We start from the raw sequence: 15,012 nt of genomic DNA, 5'->3' as shown, positions 1-15,012 counted from the left end.
TCAATAACAATGTTAATACTCTGATTTTTCTATTTTCAAGAATAATAGAAAAGAAAAAAATGGCAAATAAAGACTATTTAATATGTGAAATTATGATTAGAGACTGCCAATTTGAAAAATAGCAAATAAAGACACGTTTTCATATTGCAAATATGAAATTTTGGTGAAATATCTGAAATGCCTTTCAGTCAAATGAAAAGTTGACTATGGGAAATGATAAGTTCCCTTTAACAAATGACAATTTCAATAGACTAAATCACAACTTAACTGAAGGTATACCAAGTGATAAGTTGATTATGGGGAATGACAAGTTCACCTTAGAGAATGATAATTTCAGTAGGCCAAATCACAACTTGGCTGAGAGGCATTTAAGATATTTCATCACGATTTCATATTTGCAATATAGGATTGGGTCTTTATTTACTATTTTTCAAATTGAAAGTCCTAAATCATAATTTCACATACTAGGAGTCTTTATTTATTATTTTTCTATAAAAAAATTAGCAGCATTATGAATATATGATGCACTGATTTGTTAATATTTTTTCTTCTTTTCACATGGGGAGTTGAATAATCAAAAGCCGAAACTGGGTCCAGAAGTCATTGCCTGCTTTTCCAAGTTTGAATGTGAAAATCAATCCTCGTTCATGATCAAAAATTGCGACAGAAGAAAAGTGCTTCACCGTTGAAAATCCACATCAGAGAGTTGAACTGTTGAAGATTCCATTTACAGCTCCCCACCTACACGCCAATCTCGGTTTTAACTAACAGCAAGTCAAGAACCTTTGTCTTCCTTTCTTCGATTATTCTTCCTTTTGATTTGATTATTTTATAGCAAGCCATGCTTCATTCTCATGCAGGCAAGACTATTCAGGGTCCCAGAAAGAAATAATCATGCTTTGCTCAAAACGACTGCGATTTCTGCTTCTTTCTTGCTTCTTCTTCTCCTCTGCCATTACAGCGTTTGGTATTTCGCCAGGTTCTACACTTTTTGCTTCTGATACAAACCATACATGGCCTTCTCCTAGCAACGCTTTCTCTCTTCGCTTCCTTCCTTCTCAAACTCCAACCACTTCTCCTCCCTCCTTCATTGCCGCGGTCGTTTTCTCCGGCGGCACACCCGTTATTTGGTCCGCCGGTAACGGTGTCAGCGTGGACTCCCGTGGCTCGCTTCAGTTTCTCTCCTCTGGCGTCCTTCGCCTCGTTAACGGCTCTGGCGTCACCTTTTGGGACTCCGGCACTTCCAATTTGGGCGTCTCTTCTGCCTCCCTGAACGACGATGGAAACTTGATTCTCTCTAATCGAACCGGCGTCGTTTGGTCGAGCTTCGACCATCCCACTGACACCATCGTGCCTTCTCAGAATTTCACAACCCGTATGGTTTTGCGATCTGGTGCGTATTCATTTAGAGTAACCAGATTGGGTAACCTCACACTTGGGTGGAATGATAGTGTACCGTACTGGGATCGTGGTCTAAATTCATCTGTACATGTCAATTTAACTTCGCCGGTTTTGGGATTACAATCTATAGGAATTTTGATACTTTCCGATCCCAAATTGGTGACTCCGTTGGATATTGCCTATAGCAGTGACTATGCTGAAGCAAATGGCACTCTGAGAATTCTGAAGTTGGATAGTGATGGGAACTTGAGAATGTACAGTTCCTCTAGAGGCAGTGGAATTTCTACTGTAAGATGGGCAGCTGTTGAAGATCAATGTGAGGTTTTTGGGTATTGTGGGAACTATGGGGTATGTAGTTACAAGGATTTAAAGCCAATTTGTGAATGCCCATCTGAGAATTTTGAGATGATTGATCCTAATGATAGTAGAAAAGGATGTAGGAGGAAGGTGAGACTTGAGGATTGTCCAGGCAGTGCTTCTATGTTACAATTGGACCATGCTTTAGTCTTGACCTATCCTCCTATATTCATGGTTAATCCGGAGGTATTTTTCGTTGGTATATCAGCTTGCAGAGGAAATTGCCTTGCAGCTGGTTCTTGTTTTGCTTCTACTTCTTTATCAGATGGCACAGGCCTCTGTTACATAAAGACATCTAGTTTCATCAGTACCTACCACAACCCCGCACTACCCAGCACTTCATATGTTAAAGTTTGTGGACCAGTGGCACCAAACCCGCCACCGAGTTTAGAGGAAGCCGGGAAGGGAAAGAATTGGGGGATACATGCTTGGATAGTAGTGGTAGTTGTTCTGGGTACCCTTTTAGCTTTGATTATCTTTGAGGGTGGTTTGTTGTTGTGGTGTTGTAAACGTGATTCGAGGTTTCGTGGTTTCTCTACCCAGTATGCTCTTCTTGAATATGCTTCTGGAGCACCAGTTCAGTTCTCACACAAGGAGCTTCAGCGCGCAACAAAAGGGTTCAAAGAGAAGCTTGGTGATGGTGGATTTGGTGCTGTTTACAGGGGAACTCTTGCAAATAGAACTGTTGTTGCAGTGAAGCAACTTGAGGGAATTGAGCAAGGTGAGAAACAGTTCAGAATGGAGGTTGCTACTATAAGCAGTACACATCATCTGAACTTAGTGAGGCTGATTGGGTTTTGTTCTGAAGGAAAACATAGGCTTTTGGTTTATGAGTTCATGAAAAATGGGTCTCTGGACAAATTTCTTTTTGTTAATGAACATCAGTCTGAGAAATTGTTGAATTGGGAGTATAGATTCAGAATCGCGCTGTGCACTGCAAGAGGAATCACATACCTTCATGAAGAGTGCAGAAACTGCATTGTCCACTGTGATATAAAACCTGAAAACATTCTCTTAGATGAGAATTACAATGCCAAAGTCTCAGATTTTGGCCTTGCAAAACTCACAAGTGCCACTGCCTCGGACCAAAGGCACCAAAGCTTGACGAGTGTAAGAGGAACTAGAGGATATTTAGCTCCAGAATGGCTTGCAAATCTGCCTGCAACTTGTAAATCTGATGTGTATAGCTTTGGTATGGTTTTGTTGGAGATAGTGAGTGGAAGAAGGAATTTTGAAGTCTCAGAAGGAACAAAGCGGACAAAGTTCTCCATGTGGGCTTATGAAGAGCTTCTGAAGGGTAACATAAAGGGAGTTCTGGACAGAAGACTAGCTAACCATCATGAAGTTGATTTGGAGGAAGTGAAAAGGGCTATAATGGTGAGTTTCTGGTGCATCCAAGAGCAGCCACTTCAGAGGCCAACAATGAGCAAAGTGGTGCAGATGCTGGAAGGAATTACTGAGACTGGGATGCCACCATCCCCAAAATCTGTTACAGAAGGATATGTTATTGCTAATTCCGTTGTTGCTGGAGAAGCTCCATTCTTCTCCTCGTCTTCCACATCACAAATCATATAGGCTCAACGAAGAAGATACTACTTAGCCTATTTTCATGAACTACTGGTATCTTTTCGTGTAGATTCTTGTATCATTTCATTAAATTATTCGATAGAATCCTGCTATTTGTTAGACAACTTAATTATATTATATTGAATTGTGAATGAGAGGTCACATGTCACTTTGTCATTCTGAATTGGTTAGCCTAAATTTTTAGTTTTTACCTTCTAATTATTTCACCAAAATTTGAATTTAATCTTTACATTCTTTTATACAGTGTCAACTGTCAAGTTTGATCGTATTTTGGCAATAAATAACTATCAAGTCATCCATAACATGCCGAACAAATCCCCACGGTTTAAAATGATCCATTTATCTTCTAAATGCTCTGGTTTTTAATAGGAGTATTTTGGAAGTATTCTCTTAATTATAAGAAATAAATACCATTTGTCTAATGTATTTATTATAAATATTCTTTTATGCCCTCATTAATAAATAATCCACCAATCAACTAATATCCTTTTTTAGGACACTTGAGTGTTGGATGAGAGATTTTTACTTTTTAGTTCTTTATACAATGTATTATACTCCTCCGGTCCTAAATATAAGATACATTTTGGATTCTATATTTAGGACAGGAGGAGTGTGAAATATTTACTACATCTTTTTTTTATTGTCATTATTCAACGTTAGTTTATATTTTTAAAAATGGGCTCTTGCCTCTTCTCAAAAGATAGGTATAATAAGGGCAATGCTGAAAATTTTGTTAATCTTTGAATAAGATTAATGAGTTTTAAGTATCACATTAGTTTTAGTAGAAATATTTCAAGTGCTCATAAAAAGGATAACTAAATGAGGGTATTTTTGAAAATAAATTTACATCTCCAATATTCTCAAAATTTATTATAACTATTTTTTTTTCCGGTCATGATAAAATAGGTATTTGTTTCTTAGAAATAGGAGGGCTAATTATTTTATTGATCCAAAAAATTTCTATTTGAAAACAAGAAAATTCTTGGATCGATCTAGCTATACTAATAAAACGTATGAGTTTTACAGCGTGCTCGGAGTGCTATCGAAGTAGCTAGAATACCTACACGAACCGGATCACTATTGTAGAACTCGGCTATAACTAGCGCTGCATATAGGCAAGGCTGAAAATGATCAACTGGCTGCATTTTGGAACTTGCTGCCAACTCTATGTGATGAAAGCCTTGAGTTATTTAAGGTAGGACTAGGCAAGTTGGGCTTCCCTGCCCATCCTAAATGATGATGCGCAAATGCATTGTTCGTATTATGTAAAAATTTTCAGCAAATCTAATAAATAATATTTTGATTTTTAAATGCATTTTATAATTTCACAATTTGGAATATTTTAAGAGAAGAAATATAAACAATACACTACAAATTCATATATCTATTTATTATCCCATATCTCCTTATAATTATATAATCAAACACAACATGATAGGTTTTCAAATAATATCCATAATCTAATATATCAACAATTTAAATCTTGAAATATATAATTCTACCATATATGAATATTACATGTGTGTATATATTAAGTATAATTATATATAATGAATACATGTATATTATATATATTAAATGTAATTATATATATATAAGCTCTGGGCAGGTCTAAATGGGCATGACAACATACCTTGTCTGATGCTTGGCCTTGTCTCAAAATGTTCATTTATTGTTTATGCTGTTTTTTCACAGCTGGGCTGGGCATAATTTCACCGAGAAGGATCAGAAAAAAATTGATCCGAGCCTTTTTGCAAGAATGGTTTTGAAAATCCAAAACAAAAATAGCGGTATTTGCTAGCAACAACATAATGGAGGCAGTAGTGGGCATTACGGGCTTTTAGGCCTCATAAATACCCCTAGCTATGACACATAGCAGGGAATGGAAGAGAGAACTAGAATGTAGAGGGACAAGAGGATTGAAAATTTTTTGATGAGCTCGATTTAAAAAGTTAAATAAATAGAGTTAAAAACTTTTAATTAATTTTTATTACTGTTTTATCTTATATATTCTCTTTCTTAAAATTTTAAAATCCCACCTATTCTATTTTTTAAATTGAGCACATTAAAATTTTTCAACTCCTTCCTTTCTCTTTATTTTCCTCATACCAAACATAGAATAAATCTCTATTGTGTGTGAGAGAGAGAGAAACCAAACTATAAGCAATAATATATGGGTTCCACAAATCTCTCCCTCAAACCATGCTCTCTGGCCGCGTGCATGACAGTTTCTACCAAAACATTTTTTTTTGCTACGCATAGCTATGAGGCAATTTTATTTAAATTACTGTATAGTATTAAATGTAGACATCTTTTTTAGTAAAAATTAAAATATTAATTTGTTATGTTGTGATAAAATGAAAAATTTCAAAGTTACTCAAGCTTTTCCTAATTTGCTTTTCGGCCCCATGGATAATGGGCTTGAATCTAATCCACCAAGGGTGGATCAGCCTTATAATCCAACAATATATATCAGATCAAACCAGATATATAGTTGCTGGATTTAGCCATTGAGTATTAGGAGACAATCTTGTCATCTGAGGCCTCTTCTAGGATTCATAATGAGGAAGATGGTCAACGTTCAGAGGATTGGTTGGATGGCTTTCAATTTTCAAGAATCATCACAAACTCTTTCAAGAGCAAGACTTCTCAAGAAGTGCTTTAGGGATGGAAGGATTTCATGCAGGGTTCTTTCAGCAAAATTGAGAATTCATCATGGGAGATGTTTGAGAAATGGCGACTCAAAAAGGGAGTTTTATTTTGAAAGAAATGAATAGAACAGTTATGGATCTAATTCTAAACTGTCGGGGCTGCTTCCTCAAATTAGTTTATGTAACGTGAGTTACAAGATTATTTTAAAGATTTTTAAGTATTCCTTCAATGGTGTTGAACATCATAAATTCTTTTTTGGATGTAAAAGTATGTAAAGTTTTCAAAATATTACAAAAATACCATAGTTGTTAAGTAAACTAATATTGACGGTTTAACAAGCAAGTTATCCAAAAAAATAGTGCAAAAATACATATGAAATTTTCAAAGTAGTATAAAAATACCTGTAAAGTTTCCAATGTCTTGGGCATTTTTGCATCATTTTCTTAACCTATATGTTTTTTAAACTACTAATATTAGTTGATTTAATGGCCGTGACATTTTTACACTATTTTAAAAACTTTATGTATATTTTCACAATAAAAAAATTATGATTTTATATGCTCGCGGTGAAATACTTCATAGGTAAATTTGTATCTTAATTCATGGTTCATGCATAATGTTACTCCATATAATATATATATATATATCTATATAAAGATATTAAACATAGAGTGGTGTACCACTACATATACCACTTTGTTCCTTCCTACTTGTTATTTGTACCTTATTTCATGCGTCATTTTCAATCCTACCCCTATTAATTATAGTAAAGGTGGAGAGAGAGAAAATGAATGAAAGAAAATATATTATTAGTATTTAATGCTCTCCTTAATAAGGGCAAAAATTCTTGGTAAAAAAAAAAGGGCAAAAATGAATTTTTTTTTAATCTATTTAATGTTCTTCTTAATATGTGAAAAACTTCTACGGATGACAAAAATAAGTAGCAGCTCCCAAGTCAATCAATACTTGTGTTATAGAACCAAAGAAACTTTGGCCCGTTTGTCATTAAGTTTGAAATCATTTTATAAGCAAGTAGATTAAGGCAAAATTTTTCTTATATATTTATTTTATATTCCGTAAATAATTGAAAAATTATTTATAAGTCATTCTAAATGGGTTCTTTATAAAAGTTCATGCTTCTGCAATCAATTACAAGACTCCCTTCTTGAAAATGATCCAACTTTTGTGGCAAAAAAAAAATGATCCCACGTTTTTCTTTGGTTTTCTTTTTTAAATTTTTTTAACCTTCGTAATATGATTAATAACTTTTATAATTATAGTCACAACTCCATTAATATCATTTACCACTTGCTCTATAGTCTATAGGTTTAATATTTATGGGATTGCGAATTTTAATGCTCCTTGCAATACCCTAGGTCCCAAAATTTTTTACGTTTTGTTTTTCTTTTGGCCATTAAATTATAATTAAAGTAAGAAATATTTTAATATCTTATAATCAAGAAAATATTACAGTTATGTTTTTTCTTTAATATATTGTAAACAAAACACACAGTTTTATAGTATCTTGCCTTGGCTGATAAGAATTTGCTCATACCAATTTCACCAGTTGAATCAATTCATGATCGATTATCAGCCTGTTTGTTGAAGCGTTTAGGGGTGAAAAAGTAGCTTATAGATATAATAAATTAGTTTGTAATTTTAAGAGTTGTTTGTTATAGTTTTTGACTAATATGACTTATGAGTCAAAAGTTATTTTTTTTAAACACAATCATAAAAGTAACTAAAATTTACTTATGACTTGTACAAAAATAGCTTTTTCAAATTAAAAGACATTTTTATCCTTATGTTTATATTGTTCTGATGCTTTTCTCTATATATTCTTTATAATTCTCAATCATTCTTTAGTTATTTATTTTTAATATTATGTTAAGTGAAAATAACTTTTAACATTTTTTATAATATTTTTAATTTTTAATATCGTTTTTTAATTTTTTATTTAGATAAATTATGTAGAATACATCATCCAATTAATTATGTAATATTATTTGGTTCAAAAATTTTCACATTACTATGATTTCTAATTTAACTATGTTTTATTTATTAAACATAACTTTTTCCTATTATAATAATTTAAAATTATTATATATTGTGAATTCATATTTTTAATCATTATTTATTATTTAATAAAAGTCATGCCTATTTTGGTCATTTTTCAAACTAAACTTGCTTATTCAATTATAATCCAAACAATTGTTTCATTTTAGAAACTAATTTTTATAAAAGTCAATTTAAACACAAATCATATTATCCAATCTCACTTTTACTCAATCTCATTTTTTGAAAATCAGATTAAAAAAATTATTATTTTTTTACCGCTAATCCAAATATATCCTATGGAATGATTATCTTGTAAGCTAAGACGATAGACACATCAACCATTTTGTGTGCGGAAACAAAAAAACCGTCATTCGAGTTTGTCAATAAATAACGCATATAACTCGCATGACTCTCATCATCTGCTGTCTTGCGCAACTGAATTTCGCAGAAATGTCCCTCGAGGCTCCTCACAAAATCCTGAGTGTGATTTTTCGGTCATTTCGATGAATTTTCACGTTAGAAAGTGCCTCAACTCTCCATCATATTGGAGCCAAAGACGTTTGCATCAATAGATGCGAGTGCGACATATGTGTGAGAGAGAGAGAGCGCTTTTAATAACCCTCGTTACAAATCATTAAAAAATATTTAATATGAATAATTATTTGTTACATGATATTAGGTAAACCTATTGAAATAGGATTGAAAAATATCACCTCCCACCATAATATTTTCCAATACCACATATATGAATTTATTTAATCTCATATAAAAAAAAATTTCTCATGCTAAACATTTTTTTAATAGGTTTTTTTGATTTCAATTTCAATCCCTACTTTTTATTTTTAATGTTTCATACCAAACGGAACCGTAAAGTATCAGGCTGATCTGTTTAGATTTCATACAATGTGTTGATCTTAAACTGTGCCTACTTTTAGTTGTTGTATATTTTCCCCCAAGATAGGTAGACCGGCGTAGTTGGATTCATCCAACATGTATGTTCCCACAATCGTTAATGTCTCTATCTGGTTGAGTTTCCCAGCAAGCAAGACACTGGCAATTTCCTTCCTTCCAGAGTCTTGACAAAATTTTGGACACGAGTTTAAAGTAAACAGCGTATGTCGTACTCTACATTATGTCTAAACTAAACACACCATTGATCATGTAGGCTGAAAGTACTACTTTTGATCTTAAATATAGGAGCTAAAACTAAATTTACTTTATCTCCTAAATTTATAATTTTTTTTTTCAAAATACACATATACCTAAGGTTTCCATCTACCGTAATAAGTTTCCAATCCAAATGATTAAGAGGGGAAATTGTAAGAAAACAAACCCGCATTTATTTCAAATAATTAAACTAACTAATTTCCTTAAAATTTTGTAAATTTGTGATCTAACTCCTACACTAAGGACTTGGAGAATATATAATTCTGTGTATTTCATTTGACGACAACATAAAAAAGTAGAGCGAAAGAGATCGCAAATGTCATTTTCGCTAGACATTGCGCAAAGCTTTCGTTAAACATACCTCGAAACCTCGCCGCTAGACTGTTTTTAACATACCTCGAAACTTCGCCGCTAGACTGTTTTTAAAGGAAGCCTCCTCCAACTTCAACTTCAGAGCAGTATTTTTAACAGCACTTGATCATACAATAACAGTCCACAGCAGCCGGTCTAATGGATCGTCCTACACCTACTCCGAGATTATTAATGCTAACCCTGAGAGAAGCATGGGAGAAGAGAATGGAGAGTTTGAAATATCGAGAGAGAAAACATACAGGTCTGGATCCTTGCGAACCTTCAAAATCCAACCACTTAAAGGAAGAAATCGGAGCATCAAAATTAATGGCACCTTGTTTTGGGCTGTTAAAAGAAGAGATGTGTCTGATAACGCGTCTAATTTCCTTAGTGTGTTAGAGGACTTAGCTTCAGAGGAAGTAATGCACGTATCAAACATCATAGAGCAAGTCACCCGTGGAGGCAACACCATACTTCACCTAGCAGTTCAAAATAGAAGTCAAGAGATTTTGCGGCTAACTGCTAGCCACTTCCCTCAACTGATCACAAGGACAAACATAGCAGGAGATACGGCTCTTCATCTTGCTGCTAGAAATAAAGGCAAGGGCTTAATCAATGTAATTCTAACCTGTTATGCAGAACAAAGGTTTTCTTCTGGAAGCCAATTTCATGACGATACAGAGATGAATCTGTTGAGGATAAAGACTGAGATTGGAAACACGGCATTGCATGAGGCTGTAAGGACACTTCATCTTTGAGGGTGCTCGTCTCTTATTAGAAGCAGATAAAGATGTGGCGAATTATCTGAATAATGAAGGTAAATCACCATTGTACTTGGCTGTTGAGACAGGGCATGATGATATCATTGATCTTTTGCTGCAAGCTCCATTAGAGAATAGGGAGAGGCACCATGGAACCTCCCCACTCCATGCTGCTATTATGGCTATGAGTTCAGGTAAAGTGAAATGGCATAGTTGAAAATTGACAGAGCAAACTGAAAGAAAGTACCGCAAATCTTAACCGTGTTTAAACTTCTATACGATGTTCTCTGCAGTTCAAATAAGCAAACATAAATTTCAGCCCTTGGTGGAGGGTTGGGTGGAAGACTGCCACAAATTTCGAGGCTTGCCCAGCAAAAGCGAAAATGAATTACTGTGGTATGATGAATTACGCTGATTTCAGTGAAGTTATATCAGTTTCACAACATTTAACATCTGAAGTAAAATTGCATAATAACCAATGATAATGGCAAGACATGAGATTATAGCTCTAGAGAGAGGAAAAAAATAAAAGCAGTCAAAGATTTTGATTTAGACATTCAGTTTGTTTGAATTTTCTTACAAGAAATCCTTCCTTTTCCTCTTTTCAATTCAAATATATTTTTTGCTGTTCTAATTCCCTGCGTTTTCAGAGAAAATACTGAGAAAAAAATTCTGAACTGGTCTACTTGAAAGACCAAAGAGGTGGAACAACCCTGCACTTAGCAGCATCCAGGGGAAATCTTGAAGTTGTCCGTACAATTTTCAATGCATGTCCTCTAAACGCTCTAGAATGGGATCTAAAAGGACGTCTTCCCATCCACATTGCTTGCAAAAAAGGTCATGTTAATTTGGTTAAGGAATTTGTTGAAAAACCAGAACCATGGTTTGATCCAATGGATTCAATGAATCAAAAAGGTCAAAATATCCTTCACATTGCAGCAAAAGAAGGAAAAGACAAAGTAGTAAAGTATATATTGAGAGAAAAGAAGCTTGAGAAGCTACTAAACATGAGAGACAAGAATGGAAATACCCCATTGCATTTGGCTTCAAAATACTTGCACCCGAAGACACTGCTATTGCTGACTCAAGAGAAGAGACTCAACATCAACCTAGTGAATAAAGAAGGCATGACAGCCCGTGATATTGTTATGCTCAGAAGAAGAATACCACCAACGTTTAGAGAGGTATGATTAGACGCATCTCCGCATTTATTTTAATCATGAACTAGTATTTTTCAACAAAGATCCAATCCATCTTTGCTCCAATTTCTATCAATAAAGATGAAAAACTATCTAATAATAGGGATAATAACAAGGTTCCTCTCCCCGTTATCTGCAGTTTCTATCATTCACAATCTTGAAATCTATTGGCACCCCCTTGAGTGAAAATGGACGAAGAATCAGGCGTTCACATACTGAACCACCTCAGATTGGATGGATCAAAGATCGTGTCAGCACTATCTTACTTGTAGCAAAATTGGTTGCCACTGTAACCTTCGCAGCTGGTTTTACTATGCCTGGTGGTGTCTATTGCTTTGATGAAAAAGAAGCGAAGAAAAGAGGCATGGCCACTTTTCTTAACAAATACATGTTTGTGGTTAATAGAGAGATATTCCTAGATCACCGAGATATTAGGAGGATTAGGAGGGATCGGTTTTAATTTAAATTATTCCAAATATCTCTCCTAATATATCTTGTAATCCTATCCATGTAATCTTTCGGTTTGACCTTCGGTTTATATATATTTGTACAGTGCGTAACTGAATAATATATACGCATTATTCAAAGTTTACCGGTTCTTCATGGTACCAAAGCCGGCGGACGTTCCTCCATCGTCCAGTCCATCATCGTCGTCGTCAACGTCCTCCACTTCGGAGGTAGCTTGAGTCGGGTCGAACCCCAAGGAAGATTCGATCAACATGGACCCCTCTCTTGGTGGCTCCCCGACGGTTACAACCCAAACTGGCGGTCCTCTCGGGTCGACCTCCAGCACCGATGGATCGTCCTCTGTCACCATTGTCTCCGAGAAGCTGACTGGAGCCAACTATAGGGAGTGGGCCCAGGCCATGAAATTGGCCGTTGGTGGACGTGGTAAGCTGGGTCTTCTTACCGGTGAGTCGAAGGAGCCGAGTGACCCAGCATCTCCAGCAATGCAGCAGTGGCTGACCGAGAACGCGTTAGTTTCATCATGGTTAATCAATGCCATGACTCCTCAGCTTAAGCGCAGCTTTATGTATCTTCCCTCAGCAAAGGCGATTTGGGATGCTGTGTGAGACTCATACTCAGACGGCGAAGACTTATCTCAACTTTATGAGATTAAAACTCGTATTTGGCAATTAAAACAAGGTACCCGTTCCATCACCGATTATTGGCTGGAGCTCGTTGCTCTGTGGCAGGAATTGGATTCAATTTCGTACAAAGAATGGTCATCTGCTGTTGATGCGGCACGGTACAGGCAGAATGTTGATAAAGAACGAGTCTTTCAATTCCTTGCTGGACTTAATTTTGAGTTCGATAATATTCGTAGTCGTATTCTTAGTAGATCTACTCTACCAACCACTCGTGAAGCATTCTCGGAGGTGCGACGGGAAGCATCTCGACGACAAGTGATGCTATCTGCTCCACCATCCTCTGTTTCTGACTCCTCTGTTCTGGTCAGCAAGGGTGTACCTTCGTCGTCATCTTCATCTAATAAAGCTAAGGTTTATTGTGACCATTGTAAAAAGCCCGGCCACACACGTGACCGTTGTTGGGATATACACGGTAAACCAGCAGACTGGAAACCTCGAAAGGGAAAACCGCGGGGCTACCAAGCATCGCAAGATCCTGATTCCTCTCCTTTGACCACTGAACAGTTACACCAGTTGGTTACTGCGCTTAAGGGTCTTCAAACACAACAACAGCCTCGTACGGCTTCTGCTTCCGCAGCTACTACAGGTAACGCCCCATTCGCTCTTCATACCGTGTTCCCATCCAACAAATGGATTGTTGACACCGGCGCTACTGATCACATGACATCTGATGCTGGTATGTTTATTACCTACCTTCCTTGTGCCGGTAACGAGAAAATTACCATTGCTACTGGTACTGGGTCTACATTGCGGGAAAAGGAACGATTAATATCTCTGATTCTCTTCGCCTTGACTCCGTGTTACATGTTCCACACCTGGCCTGCAATCTACTTTCTATTAGCAAGTTAACTAAAAATGCAAACTGTGGTGCTTATTTTTTCCCTACTTTTTGTATTTTTCAGGATCTCTCATCGGGGAAGATGATTGGCATAGCTAAGGAGCATGATGGTCTCTATTATCTTAACGTCTCTACCGTGAGGGCCTTGTGTAGTCGCACAAATGGTTTTGTCTCCAACCCTGACAATAATAATATTCTGTTATGGCATAAAAGGATGGGTCATCCTAGTTTTTCTTATTTGCAACGATTGTTTCCTCAATTTACTATTAATAAAAATTCTATTGCCCATTGTGACTCTTGTGAACTTGCCAAACACCACTGTATATCCTTTCTGCCCTCACAATATAAACCCACTCGTCCCTTTTCTATAATTCATAGCGATGTTTGGGGTCCGTCTCGTGTTTCGAATCATTCCCATGCTAAATGGTTTGTTACGTTTATCGATGATCATACACGCATGTCTTGGGTCTACTTACTTAAGGAAAAATTTGACGTTCCCACTGTATTCATAGAATTTTTTAACCTCATCAAAAATCAATTCAACACCACAATTCAAGTGTTATTTAGTGATAATGGCACCGAGTACTTTAATAACCATTTGGCCACTTTTCTCACAAACAATGGAATTGTTCATAATAGCTCCTGTCCTCATAGTCCACAACAAAATGAGGTGGCTGAACGTAAGAATAGACATCTCTTAGAGGTCACTAGAGCACTTCTATATACGTGTAATGTGCCTAAATATTTTTGGGGTGATGCACTCCTCACCGCAACCCACTTAATCAATCGTATGCCCAGTTGTGTCCTTTCCTTTGTCTCCCCATTGGACAAACTCCGTGAAACTCACCCTGTTACTCATCTTGATCATTACCTTTCGTTGCATGTCTTCGATTGTTTTGTCTTTGTCCATCTTCATCAAACTCCTTCCAAATTTGATCCTAGGGCTGTTAAGTGCATTTTCTTAGGGTATTCCTCCCACCAAAAGGGTTATAAGTGCTATGATCCGGTCTCTAAACGTCTGTATGTTAGTCGTGATGTCACTTTTTCTGAAGATGTTCCCTATTTTTCCGCGTCTTCAATTCAGGGGGAGAACTTGAGTGCATTTCAGCCTATGGAACACATTCTTGAACCTATACCACCACCTTCCCTTGGGTCTTCCATTGAGTCTATTCCTCCTGTTGAGTCTTCCACCGTTACAGAGGTGCCAAAGGCAGGGGGAGAGAAAACCAGCAAGGAATTAGAGCCGGGAATCAGGGCCGGCCCTTCAGGGCTAGCGGGCTTAAAAGGGCCGGCCCTCCAGGGCTGAAATTTTAAAAATACTCCAATTTGCCAGGCCCGGCCCTTAAACTACAGGGCCAGGGCCGGCTCGCGGGCTTTTGGCCCGTTTAAGAAAAAACACTATTTTTTATATTTATCATATTTTTTTATAAAAATATAAAAATAAACCAATGAAATTATTAATAAAAGACATAAATATGAATAAAATTAAG

General features: G+C 36.2%; 1 protein-coding gene across 1 annotated transcript; it reads left to right on the top strand.

Annotated features, from left to right (window-relative positions):
* Nucleotides 1-775: 775 nt before the first annotated feature.
* On the top strand, nt 776-3,499 carry LOC114759327 (G-type lectin S-receptor-like serine/threonine-protein kinase At1g34300). Its single transcript, XM_028948496.1, has one exon. It carries the CDS (start codon nt 895-897, stop codon nt 3,331-3,333), a length of 2,439 nt encoding a protein of 812 aa, XP_028804329.1. The 5' UTR covers nt 776-894; the 3' UTR covers nt 3,334-3,499.
* Nucleotides 3,500-15,012: the final 11,513 nt, after the last annotated feature.

The sequence above is a fragment of the Neltuma alba genome, unplaced genomic scaffold (genome assembly GCF_004799145.2).
Source record: "Neltuma alba isolate B1F8T4 unplaced genomic scaffold, ASM479914v2 tig00010818_pilon, whole genome shotgun sequence".
NCBI lineage: Eukaryota > Viridiplantae > Streptophyta > Magnoliopsida > Fabales > Fabaceae > Neltuma > Neltuma alba.
This window is presented reverse-complemented; position numbering and strand designations above follow the sequence as displayed.